This window comes from Balaenoptera musculus, chromosome 2, assembly GCF_009873245.2.
Source record: "Balaenoptera musculus isolate JJ_BM4_2016_0621 chromosome 2, mBalMus1.pri.v3, whole genome shotgun sequence".
In the NCBI taxonomy this organism is placed as follows: domain Eukaryota; kingdom Metazoa; phylum Chordata; class Mammalia; order Artiodactyla; family Balaenopteridae; genus Balaenoptera; species Balaenoptera musculus.
The window spans coordinates 8699924-8713866 of NC_045786.1; the positions used below are offsets into that span (position 1 = coordinate 8699924).

Here is a 13943-nt window from a genome sequence, read left to right on the forward strand (position 1 = left end):
AAAAATAAAAATAGTTTAATAAGAAATGGGTCAATATTATTTGCATGGGTCACTAAAACCCATCACCTTGCAGGTGACATACCTTTAACATTCCGTCCCGTTCCCACTTGAAGAGGCCACAATTACTGAAACAGAAAAGATGGGATTGACTCAGCAGTGAGGTTACGGGCCCACACACATGAAGACAGCAGTGCTCCCTGCACTTGGGGGCAGATCTTCCCCATTTAAGCAGAAGCGGATCAAGGTGACATTCATATTCCAGGCTATGCTCTATTGCTACTGAAAATACTCCAGTGATTTGAGAAATGGTCTTCAACTCTGCAATAAGCTAGATACTTCAGAGAAGGAATTTCAGATGGTAGTACAACAGGGCTACACATGCTATAGGTGATGAGCGCGAGCTTGGTTTCTAGTGCTGGTCACTGGGAAGACCCTTGGATCGAGGACGCCAGCCTACAGCTACGTGCAGCCTATGGCTTGCCCCTTTCTCCTGTTCTGGAACTAAAAGGCGGTGATAAGAAAGGATTACTCTCCCTTCTGGTCTGAACAATCCTCCCCCCGCTTTTTCAGTAGTAAGAACAGGGAAGACAGTGATATCTTGACTTTCCACTTAAAGGTCAATGTTAAATTTGGTGTGAAACCAACACAACAGGAAGGAAATCTTTTCATAACCCAAAGATTTTGACTCTCTTCACTCAAAGGGCCTGGAGACTCTCATTCTCCCTTTTTAACGTGGTAGGTGAATCCAACCCTGAGGAGGCATTGGGATGCTATGGGGAAAGCTCATTGTCTATAAAGTTTACTCTGGAGAAGAGAGAGAGAAACAGAAAAGAAATATAGTGAAGCCATGGGACTATGTCTCCCAGCAGCTTTGGATCTGAGAGGGTCCGGGCCGTGGGGGCCACCCCACCAGCCTCATCCTTCCTCCCCATCTGGCTTAGACTCCACTCCCGCCCTGAGCATCAGCTGCCAGAGGACTTAGCGCCGAGCCTCTCCACTACCTTCCCCAGCTAGAGACCAGCTGAATGTCTACTGAGAGACTTTCGTGGCCTACGACCAGATCAGTGATGATATTACGCACAGCTTACTGTCAGGGGTTGGCAATTATAACACAAGGGCCAAATCCAGCCTGCCAGTTTTCGTGAGGTTTTGCTGAACACAGCCGAGCCTCCTTGTTTGAGCACCACCTGTGGCTGCCACAAGAGCGGTGAAACAAACCACAGTGCCTGCCTAATATATTTACTATCTGCCTTTTACAGAAACAGTTTGCCCATTTCTGCTCTAGATCAAGAATTGACAAGAGAGAGACCAGAGAAAGCAGACGTTAACAAAAATAACAGTGCCACCTGGAGGCTGAAAGGCGTCGTGTTCTTCCACTTGAGTTGTACTTACTGCTTATCCTCAATGAACACATTTCTCTGATAATTAAATGTTTTACACAAGCTCTTGCTGTTACAATACTTTGGAGAGAAGTCAAATATCAATATACAAATAGCTACTTAGAACAATTCTAACCTAGATTGTAAAAAGATGCACAAACCAGCTCCTGACAAGGTGATGAACGAGCCCCCACCCTCATCCCAAATCAGCTTTGGAAAAACTGGAAATGAGAGTGAAGTTCGGGGTCCAGGAAATAAACAACATCCAAAACGAAATGAGCAAACAAAAAGGTAGTGAGAATATCCTGGTGAAAAGGTGATAGTGAGATTGCCTCAAATTCCAAAGAATCAACATCATACAAATTATGTCCTTCAAGAATAATGCAATGAAGTTAGAAATTAATAACAAAAAAGATAAAATCAATCCCATATATATTACTAACTCTTGGGTCAAAAAGGAAATCATCCAAGACATTAAGAAATAATTTTAACTAAGCATCAAACTTTGCAGGTGACTGCTAAAGCAGAACTACTTAGAGAGAAATAGGAGTTTTAAACTGATTTATGAGGGGACTTCCCTGGTGGCGCAGTGGTTAAGAATCTACCTGCCGGGGCTTCCCTGGTGGCGCAGTGGTTGAGAATCTGCCTGCTAATGCAGGGGACACGGGTTCGAGCCCTGGTCTGGGAAGATCCCACATGCCACGGAGTAGCTAGGCCCGTGAGCCACAACTACTGAGCCTGCGCGTCTGGAGCCTGTGCTCCGCAACAAGAGAGGCCGCGATAGTGAAGAGGCCCACGCACCGCGATGAAGAGTGGTCCCCGCTTGCCGCAACTAGAGGAAGCCCTTGCACAGAAACGAAGACCCAACACAGCCAAAAATAAATATAATAAATAAATAAATAAAAGATTACTATTAAAAAAAAGAAATTCTTTAAAAAAAGAATCCACCTGCCAATGCAGAGGACATGGGTTCGAGCCCTGGTCTGGGAAGATCCCACATGCCGCGGAGCAACTAAGCCTGTGTGCCATAAGTACTGAGCCTGAGCTCTAGAGCCTGCGAGCCACAACTACTGAAGCCCGCACACCTAGAGCCCGTGCTCCGCAACAAGAGAAGCCACCACAGTGAGAAGCCCGCGCACCTCAACGAAGGGTAGTCCCCACTCGCCACAACTAGAGAAAGCCCACGCGCAGCAACAAAGACCCAACGCGGCCATAAATAAATAAATAAATAAATAAAACGCTGTTGGAAAAATGGTGCCAATAGACTTGCTCAACTCAGGGTTGCCACAAACCTTCAATTTATATTTTAAAAAAAATTGATTTATGAGGCAACAAGAAAGGTTACAAACTAATAAGTTGAGTTTAAGCTTTTAACTGAAGAATGTACACAAAACGGTACAAAGCAAACCCAAAGAAACAAGAAGTACATAAAGATAAGGGTGGAAATCAGGAAAACAGAAAGAAAATCAATAAATGTTAAGAAAACTAAAAGATGGTTTTCTGAAAAGGTTAACAGAACGAAGAGACTTCTATCAAGGTTGACTCTGAAAAAGAGAAGAAAAAAAACAACAGAACAAAATATAGTAAATGCCTATTAATAAAATATAGCAAGTAACAGACTGAAAAAAGTACATTAGGGACAACTAAATGTTAATAAATTAGAAAATCTAAATGAAATGGATTCCTAGAAAAATATAAAAAGCTGAAATTGGTAGAAAAGAGACCATGAAATTGAAATGGTAATCAAAGCCACCCCTTTCCTCCAAGAACAGGGCCTAAATAATTTTATAGCTGAGATTTACTAAACTTTCAAGAAATAATTGCTAGTTGATATGTTATTTCAGGAAGCTGCCCAATTCGTTTTATAAGGCTCACATAATCTTGGTTCGAAAACGAGATAGGTCTACATAAGAAAAGGGAAAAAAAGGTCTAATTCACTTATGAATAGATATAAAAATCACATATAAAATATTAGCTAATTGATTATAACAGTGTGCTGAAATAAAAAAATCATCAAGATAAGTCGTGTTTATCCAAGGAATAAAAAAGGAAAGTTCAACTTCAGAAAAACTTAACAATGTAATGTACCACATTGATAAATCAAAGGAAAATAAGAAAAGATATCTAACAACACTCATAGTGAGTGAGGAAGGGGACAGAGAAATACATAAATTAGGAGAGCACTGAACGCACCAAGGACAATGTTCTACAAACTGCACCCCGAACTGCACAGGTATTACTCAGGCTGTTCTACATGAATCATGCCCCCTGAGTAGTCAAACACAGCAGCTCTGCCTCTGTATCTGAAATTCCCCCCACAAAGTAAAAGCAAAAAGTCCCTTAAAACACACATACTCACATATTATAAAAATTTAAACAAATAACTCTTTACAGCAGAGAAAAAAAATTCCTTATCCGAGCCCCCCCCAAACACACATATTTCACCAACCCACCACACACAGGCTCCATTTATTTATTCAACAAACATTTCTGATAACCTACTATGCACCGGGCACTATATTTAGTATTGGGGATACAGCTGTGAAAGGGGCAGGGTGCCTTCCCTCCAGGAGCATTCGGGGATACCCAGGAGCCGTAAGGTGGCACAGAGCAAGGGTGACCCTCCCGGGGTCAAGGACTGTCCACAGTTCCAAGGGAACAGCATCACATGGGAACTGGAAAAAGGTTCAAGAAGCCTGGATGAGACCAAGAACCCCAGCAATTCTCATACCTGCAGTGCTTTTGGGGGAGCCTGTCGAGGGAGACACTTCTGTTTCCACAGGGACACTTGAAAAACCTCTTCACACTGTCGTGCCAGTGGTAGTTGTGCTGCTCGCTGACGCAGGTCTCCAGAGGCTTGAAGTGGGTGTAAGCGCACTGCACAGAACCAGCAGAAAGAAGGCACATGTCTGGTCAAGAGCTCCGAAGGAGAAATGAGCCAGCTGCCACAAGGGCAGCCTGTCCCGAGAGCTTCTGTTCTTTCGTCGCCACCAGGCAGGGGCCGGTGGAGCTATTATCTTCTGGCTGCAGTGATCATGTGATTTCTTGACTTTCCCCCTACTGATACCACTTTTTCTCATGTTTGCCCCAATTTCAGGTGTAAAATACACAATAACCTTCTGTGACATCAAGACAATGGCTAGGGCGAAGGAAGAAAAGGATTGGCAATCTCTAAGTAGCTCTGACTGGTCTGCCCTGTCTTCACTGCAGTCCCTGACTGTAAGACAACAGATGACGACCACGGGGCCTACTCAGGAAGGATGTTGAGCCGCTCTTCCCTTCTCTCTTACGAGGCCACTGGGAAGGGTTATAAGCTTATTACCACTCCTCTTTCATACACAGCAAAACCAAGACAGGTATTAAGTAATTTACTTTTAATTTTGATCCTTCAAAGGACTGAAAAGAACAAGAAATGATGGGTGAAGGCTGAAACAGAGCCAGACAGTGCAATGTAATCACACGGAGTCTAGATAAATAACTTTTGGCCTTGGCAGCCTCAAAGAGGGCAGAGTGGTATGCCAATTGTGGCAGGCAAAATAATCCCCCCAAGATGTGCACACCCTATTCCCTGGAACTTACGAGCATGTTATGTTACATGGCAAAGGGGAATTCAGGTTACAGATGGAATTACAGTTGCTAATCAGTTGATTTGTGACGAGAGGACCCCACCTCCCATTGCTGGTTTCGATGATGGAGGAAGGGGCCATGATCCAAGGGATGCAGGTGAGCTCCAGAAGCCGGGAAAGGCAAGGACATGGATTGTCCCCTAGAGCCTCTAGAAAGGAACTCACCCTACTGACACCTGGATTTTACCCCAGTGAGACCCACTTCTGACCTACAAAACTGTGAGATAATAAATTTGTGTTGTTCTAAGCCTCCCAGTTGGTGGTCATTTGTTATAGCAGCAACAGGAAATGAATACACCAGCTCTGTCCTAATACAGCCATGCTGTCAGAGGAAAAGCTGTCCTATGAAGTAAAAGCTTTACTGATTCTCCATGGTCTGAACTTTCTCAAGGAAGCTCCACCTTTTTGCCCACCCCCTAAATGTAAAGGAGAATCTAAGGTTTTAAAAAGAATAAAGATAGAGAAAATTGCACTGGGTAAGTTAAACCTCTTTCTCCTCTTACATGTGCTCACGAAGCGGATTAGCCATGCAGGCATATTTCAAAGAAATGGTAATGGAAGGAGTAGTGTTCAGCAATAATTTTTTTTTTTTTGGCCATTTTAGATTAATGTTGAGGAGTAGAGGATTTTGAATTTTCTAAGAGACTCAGGGTAAAAATTCTGCAAACAGAGACAATAATACAATTCACACTCTGCCCTGAGATTCAATCTAGTAGGTTAGGCCCTGAGCAGAAGGGAACACCAGTAGTTGATCATGACATCTGATGCCAAATCAAGTTGTTCAACCAAGGCCCCAGGGACTTAGGAACTATGGACTGAGGGCGTGCTAAAACTTGAGGAGGAGAGATAAGAATACTCGGTCCAGTGGTCAAAGGGGAAGAGGCTCTTCCACAGAACCAGGAGCTGTGGCCAAATGAGGAACATCTCAATACAAAGGCTCTACCATCAGAGCTCAGTGGATGGGTCATGGGAAGCCCGGTGCTGGGCTATCAGATGCCATTTGGTTTGCAGCCTAATTAAATGACCCGGGCAGGACTCTGGTCATAAGACGTGGGCCCACACCCCACAGACTCTCCACATCCTGCTGAGCCACAGCAACCCCAGACAGGTTGTGGGGAGAACTGTCTCCCGCACTCACCGTCCTGCACGTCACGACTCGACATTTCACTTCCCGGGTGTTTCTCATCTTTTCTTCTATTTGTTCTTTTTTCACCAGGGGCTCAAAATAGTGTTCCTGCAGCTCAGCCTCGGCCTGGAATGACAAGATACCCAGAAGACCTTGTACCAAATCTGATATAGACTCAGGTAGCTGCTTAATAATAATCAAATCTGAACTGAATAGACAAGCTAACTGTATGAGGACATGGATCAATGAACCGCAACCCAAAAGACGGTAAGTAGAGACAAGCCCTTAATGGGCAAAAAGAGGGTATGAAAGCATTTGGTGATGTGTAAGACACTAAATACAAATTTAAACTACTGATGTGATTAACAGCATCATCAGGTCAAGTGCGCCCCAGAAGGGAACTGTTTGCACTGTTCCAATATAGATTCAGCTCTGGGAGGTGCTGGATGCTTCCCCAGTGATGACGCCCATTCTATTCGATACTATCCTCCAGACCAAGCACTTGGCAGGAGCAATCCCTGCCTGTCTGGAACACAGGTAGGAGGTGTGAGGGCAGAGAGCTATTCAGGGCAGGATGCGGTCACAGCTCGAGTCAGTGCAGCTGCACCAGGCAAAAGGCGCAAGGTCTTTGGTGGTCACAAGAACCAAGGAACTCAGCTCTACAGCCTTTTGGGGTCTGCTTGAGCACCTCTCCTGACTGAGTTTCAAGTCCAGTAGAAAGTTATATCATTGTCTTGTTAGTCCTTTGTTAATCAAAAGAAAGGCAGATCATTTGGCATATTGGCACTAAGTGGGGGACATTTTGAAAATCTGTGGGAGCACTTTTTTTGTTATCCCAGTGACCATAACCTTTGCCACTGGCGGGGACCACGGACGCTACACCTTCTGCAGTGCATGGAACAGTCCCTTACACATCAAAGGACTGTTCTCAATGTTCTACAGGGCATCCATGTGGATGAAACACCCGATTATAACCCTCAAACCTAACAGCTTTATGTACAACACCACAATACTTGTGCATGGTTGTCACATACACTGACTGTTCCAAAAGTCCTGTGGATATGGAGAGACAACTGTGCTTTGATGTCTTCAAAAGTTTAAAAAAATAAACCACATTGTCAAAGAAATAGGCCCACGGTATTCAAGTCACTAAGAAAACACATCTACTGAGTCTTCATTGCTAGTTGCCTGATAAATCCACTTATATATACTTACAAATCCAAGCCTCTATTACTTCTTCAAGGGTAGTTGTGCCCATGTATTTTACATAATGAAATACATATTTGTATTATAAACATTTTCCTTTTTTCCTCTTTATATTACAGCTAGGATATTATATTGGTATTTTTGAAATTACCAGCTAGGTAATTTACATTATCCACAAATTTAATTTCAGGATAATAAGAGAACAATACAAGACACCTGTTATTTAAAAGGGGCATTGTGAGTGTTGGGTTGAGAACTACTGATTTAGAGCATTTGCAGGGTCCATATAAAAATGTATGAATGGAAAAATCCCTTCCCATACTGCAAGGCAGAAAATAGTAGATAGCGGAGAGCCATTAAAACATAACTTCGGGCTTCCCTGGTGGCGCAGTGGTTGAGAATCTGCCTGCCAATGCAGGGGACACGGGTTCGAGCCCTGGTCTGGGAAGATCCCACATGCCGCGGAGCAGCTAGGCCCGTGAGCCACAACTACTGAGCCTGCGCATCTGGAGCCTGTGCTCCGCAACAAGAGTGGCCCCCACTTGCCACAACTAGAGAAAGCCCTCGCACAGAAACGAAGACCCAACACAGCCAAACATAAATAAATAAAATTAAAAAACAAAAAAACATAACTTCACAGCCATAACTACAGGTAAACTTTTTAAAGAGTTAATTAATCATTTAAAATCGAAGTATAGTTGACTTAACAATTTTATATTAGTTTTAGGTGTACAACACATTAATTCGACATTTTTATAGAATATACTTCAATCAAAGTTATAAAATATTGACTGAAACATTTTATAATACTGAAGTCAATTTAAATAATGTTGAATGATATTCTTCAATGCAACAAAGGCAAAGCTAAAATCTATTAGCAATATTCCTGTTCCTCAAAACAAACTCAAACAAACTGACATACAACTAACATCTCGGTTGAGGAAACAGGAAGAGATTCTTAGCCCACGACAGAGCGCCCGAGTCTGAGGACATCTCTGTCACCTTTGACCTTCTGGGCTCTTTTTTACCTCTTTTAGGATCCCCGTGTGCCTCGATTTTGCTTTTAGAATTGTCTGAAAATCCTCAGATTCCAGGTAGGCAAGCTGTTCTCTCCTTTTTTTCCTGGCAGGCTCCAATTCATCCTCAGCTAGAGCAGAAAGAAAAAGAGTGAACAGAGGAAGCTCAGAGGGCCAGCGGGCCTCGCTGACTCAGCTGCGTCTCCCCCTACAAGACCCTTCAAACTGCATTTACCCCCACTTGGTATGAGCAAAGGATGGCTCTTAGAAGAACTGAGTTGAGAAGTACAAACTAGAATATGCGGAAGGGGATGGCAGACTTGATCACTAAATTAGAATCGTTTTCACCTTAAAATAAGAGCCAATTATGAAAATAGGTAACAACAACAACAAAATTCCTATTTACAAACTCATGTTAAAAGGACACTGCCAGCTTCAGAGTTTTAAAAATAAAAATAGGGCAATTTAAAACAAAGGAATTCTACTTCTTTCAAAATAAATCTTTATACTAATATGTATGTGCAAAGATCCAATGAGTAATCTCAAGTTTTCAAATTGTGCATAATTTCATTTTAAGTTAATGTGACCATAAAAAAACAATCAGTTCCAACTGCAGAAGTTCTACTTAGGTACTCTCCATATAGGTAAATGGAAATAAAATAATGACTTTTGATGTCAGGGAGGCTGGTCATGTTTTGGAACATTTCCTTTATAAGTAGTGTCTCTTTTCTACTGCTAAGTTTCCCATTCGCAGTACCTTGAGGAGAAAATGTGTTGTTCTTTTCTACGCGTTCCTTCACTTCCAGGACATCCTGGGGTTCCTTTAGCTTCTTAATGCTGTTTGGGTCTGTTTTTGTAAGAATCTGGCCTTTTGCCCTTAATTTGGTTATAGCAGCCAACTAAAAAAAAAGAAAAGAGAGGGAGATAAAAATCTAAAAGATGAGATAGGCGTCTGTAGCTCTGTACCCCTTTCCAGTGATTAACCAGTGAATTCTGGCTGTTCTCAAACATACATTAGCAAAATATATCTACATTTTACTTAGCATTATTAACACGATTATTAAAATTTCAAAGAATGGAAGACAGGTCTCTTAAGTTAGTAAACCAAATCTCAGCTTATTTAAATATCAATAGTTAAACTTCAGCTAGTCCTTCATCTAGTGTGTAGGCTTTTAGAACCACAGAGGAACCACACAAACATTTTGGAAGTTTGTTTCAGAATAGACAGATTAGGATAGAATTCCAGCCCTGCCACTTACTAGTTTATAACCTGACTTAATTGTTCAGCTTCAGTTTCTACATTTATAAAATGGGGATGACAGCACTAACCTATCTTTTAGGGTTGTGGTTTTAAGGATAAAATGAGACAATGCATGCCAAGCATGTACTTGTACATAGTAAACAGCATGTATGCACATATCACAGACACATAGTAACATATGTGCATAATTGCTATTATTATTACTGTAGGTACGGCTTTGGCTTGCAGCTAGCCTTTGCCCTTCATGTGGTTCTAGCTGCTAACTAGAAATAAAGAGAAGACAGGCTCAAGTCGGGGGCTCAGGGTGACTCAGGAAGAGGAGAGACAGAGCTTGCTGAGGAGGTGGGGTTCTGACCACCCCCAATTCCCACTTCAATCAGAGCAGCTTAGCTTTTATCTGTCTACAGACTGGGTTTCTGTGTAAGATTTCTTTTAAAGTAGGATTCTTTAAAGCACTATTTGACAATTCAATTGCCTCAACAATTCCAAGAATGTTTTCCCCTAATACAAGGGTTTCCAGCTGTAAAACAGTATCTTCTTCTAGGTTATCTCCTGCAGCCTGACAAGAAAGTGAGGAGACAGTAGCTAGTTCTCTTGGATTAAATTAATGGCATTATGTTGATACCCATTATCATTTAAAATTCCTTTGACTCTAATTATCATGATCAATAAACAGGTATGAGGTAACTGTCTTTCCTGGTCACAGGTATATAAAGTTTTAAATACCAGCTGTGTCTCACAGAATACAAATTCAAGTGGTGAAGAAAAGAGATGCCAGTTACCTTTTTGGCTTCTGCTAACACACTCAGTTTTGGTCTTGGTGGTGGTGACTCATCAAAAAAGAGGACATCATCTCCTTCTGAGATGTCTCTTCCAAGCTTTGGCATCTGTATGGCTGGGGCTCCTTTCAGCTTGGGGAACTCAGCCCCCGTTGGTGGAGACCAAGAAGGGGGCTGCCGAGAAGAGGACGGCACAGCTGGGCTCTCAACTTCACTCGCACTTTGGAGAAATCTTTAAAGAAATAGGCAGTCACTAACTATGCACACAAGCACGAAACATGCAGACTGGGAGACCGCAGGCAGGCCACCAGCTGATAAGCAGTGTCAGTAAAATAATTTTCCCTTCTTGGTTATTAATTCAGATTAGTGCACAGTAAAAACAATACTAGCCTCACTAACTCTTAAGCTAACTGATTTTTCATTGAATAAGTGCTAATTGTTTCACCAGTTTAGAACTGATTACTATTTTTATCAACTGGCTTTCCAGTGGGTGCAGACTATGGAGCACCTTCAGCCCTGAAGGTGAGCTGTGGACTGTATTCCTAGCCCTCTGGTTAGCTGAGATCCTTCAGGAATTCACCGAATCTCTCTGTATTTTGTTTCCTCTACTGGGAAGAGATAACACATCTGTTACATTTGGAAGTCCTAACAGAAAGGTGCTATAATTCACACAGTGATTATTTTATATATGGCTTTAAGGACCATTTAAAAACAACAAAGGTCAGAAATCATCTAGGTCAAACCTCTCATTGTAGGGATAAAGAAATTGAGGCCCAAGACCCCACTGCTCATAAGTGACAGGCTCAGGACTAGTGCCAGATAATCCTGGGCCAGTCTTCTCTTCCCTACCACATCCCCACTCCTGTAAGCTCCAGGCTGAGTTTGCAAATTGCCTAGCAGATCCTGCCCAAAGGTATGTTTTGTTTGGCCAGCAAAATTCTGAAAAACTTCAAACTAATGCCTTTAAACTGACGGGTGCTTTCTACTCCCTACAAGGTTCACAACTCCATACACATTTTTATGTCCATATATATACATTTACGTCACCTGTAGGCCCCTGATGAATACCTCTATAGATATCCCACCAGCACCTCAAACTAACCTGCCTGAGGCCAAATCCATTCTCTTACTTTTCCAAAGCATTTCCTCTTGACTCGTAATAGGCGTCCTTTTCCATGGAACTAGGTACCCTATAGGAGCCTAGATCTGGGACAGCATAATGGTTCAACACTGGAGTAGAACAGGTAGGTGTGAGTTCAAACTTGGCTCCACCACTTACTAACTCTCTGGTCTTCAGTTACATTAGTCATAAAACAAGGATAATAACACCTCGCAGATTACGGTAAGGACCGATGAGACGTGTGTACAGTGTAAAGCATGGTGGCTCAGTGCATGCTGGGTGACTGTAAACAGCAGCTCTTACTACCATCGGATAACTTGAGTTCAAGAGTCTTTGATTTGTTTACCCTCCACACCCATTTCCACTTGATTCTGCCTCTGAAATGACTCTCCATTCTCAGTGCCTCATTTTTATCACTGACCTGAACAAATGCAGAATCCACGCATTGGCCCAGCCTGTAATTAAAAACCTAACTATGGCAAAACTGAGAAACGGGCACCAAACAGCTCAACGCCTACTTTCCCTTTTCACAAAACTGTCTTTATATGTTACTCCTTTCTCGTTTCCACAGTGATATTAATTACTGCAGCTTGTACCACCAGGTCTCAGGATTTACCAGCATAAGTCAGAAATACATAACTTTAAATGCTTTATAATTTTAAAGGTTATGTTAAAATTAATTTTTAAAAAACTTCCAAAGTTAAAAAGGTAGCCAACCACCCCAAATCCAAAGTCACACTTTTGAAATCTATTAAGACATTCTCAGAATTCCCGAGATGAGCTATCTAAACAGGGAACATTAAATCTGTGACTCCTACCGTTTCTGTATTTCTTCTGATTTCTTTTTCCGCATCTCTAACATATGCTGCTTCTGTTGCTTCAAGAGGGCTGATGCCGAGATAGACTGGAAAGCAGGTTTCGGGCTCCCCATGATCCCTAAAACACAAGCCACAGGCTGAGGGGGTTCTGAGAGGCTGTGGGGACCCACGCGTAGACACTAGAGCAGGTACAGGCTGACTCTACCTGATGACTTGACTTTGGCTAAATGATGTTTCAAGTTTCTGGCTCCAGATGTAGGCAAGTCCATCAGTTCCCTGAACTCCTCAGAGCAAGACAAGCTCTTCTGGGGTATTCCTGGAATATACAAATATCAGCGTTAGAGGATTCAAAATTCAGAGTGAATTTTATGTCATGTGACTTATCCCTTTTAAAACTCTGCTTTCATAACTTTAGTTATTTGTAAATGAAGTAGATGGAATATCAAGAGAAAAGAGAATCTTTCACCTCTAACCTCAGACCAGTAGGACTGTAAGGGTAAGACAAATGTATCTTATTTTTGAAAAATGATTAGAATACTAATACCTGCGGGGTCATTTCATACACTATTCCTGGAATATGCACTATGCATAAGGATCCATGCTAGACCTTGACCACTGTTATGAACAGAGCCCCAAGGTCAGGGTGGAGGTGGCATTCTCCGACCTAGACCTGTTTTAATGAAAGATAACTGACGAGTTTGACTAGGAACCTGATACTACTGATTCTAGTGCTGGACACTAAGAGTTAGACCCAGATACATCAAGACATTTTATTTTATTTTTTACTTTTTTGGCTGCATTGGGTCTTCGTTGCACACTGGCTTTCTCTAGTTGCAGTGAGCAGGGGCTACTCTTCGTTGCAATGTGCAGGCTTCTCATGGCTGTGGCTTCTCTTGTTGTGGAGCACGGGCTCTAGGTGTGCAGGCTTCAGTAGCTGTGGCGCACGGGCTCTAGAGCACAGGCTCAGTAGTTGTGGCACATGTGGATCTTGCCGGACCAGGAAACGAACCTGTGTCCCCTGCATTGGCAGGCAGATTCTTAACTACTGCACCATCAGGGAAGTCCCCATCAAGACATTTTAAAAAGCTAAGACACAGCTAAGATTAATATGCTGTTTTTTCTTAAGATGCTGCCAACCAAGCTTGGTTCGTTCAGCTGAGGCCACATCACTCACCAAGTGTAACTTAGTGTTAGGATCTAACCAGTTTCAACCCTGAAGACTACATGTTTAAACCAGAGAAAGAAAAATAGTTATCTAGAAACAAAGTTACCGAGTTTTTGTTGAGTTTCCTGAAGGATCAAGTCTGCGCCCTTAACCACCAGATTAGTCAGAGTGGTTTGAATCTTCTTTTTAGGTGCGACAGCAGCTGCACTGAAATGACAAGAGTCACCCCCTCAAAAAAGGAAAATCACTGAACTTCAACGCTCTGTGAGGTAAAGAAGGCGCAGAAGTAGTCATTTATTACAAACCGTCAACGTTTCTCAAATCACCATGTACATAGACTTTCTTAATACCGTGGCCCTACAGCATAACTGGTGTGTGCATTATCTCACAGGTATAAAACAACAGGCGACCTACAAATTTGATTGAAGGCCATTCCAGAAGAGCAAG

General features: G+C 42.4%; 1 protein-coding gene across 6 annotated transcripts in view; it reads right to left on the reverse strand.

The window, feature by feature from the left end:
• The window catches only part of MCM10 (minichromosome maintenance 10 replication initiation factor), a 49232-nt gene that overhangs the window by 5974 nt on the left and 29315 nt on the right, over positions 1-13943 (reverse strand). For all 6 annotated transcript variants that reach the window (XM_036845213.1, XM_036845211.1, XM_036845215.1 and 3 more), the window contains 9 exons: positions 13603-13703; positions 12537-12647; positions 12332-12449; positions 10397-10625; positions 9111-9252; positions 8366-8484; positions 6144-6257; positions 4111-4256; positions 83-125 (listed from right to left, as the gene is read on the reverse strand). In XM_036845213.1, coding sequence (XP_036701108.1) covers positions 83-125; positions 4111-4256; positions 6144-6257; positions 8366-8484; positions 9111-9252; positions 10397-10625; positions 12332-12449; positions 12537-12647; positions 13603-13703 — 1123 coding nt within the window. The remainder of the gene's footprint in view (positions 1-82; positions 126-4110; positions 4257-6143; positions 6258-8365; positions 8485-9110; positions 9253-10396; positions 10626-12331; positions 12450-12536; positions 12648-13602; positions 13704-13943) is intronic.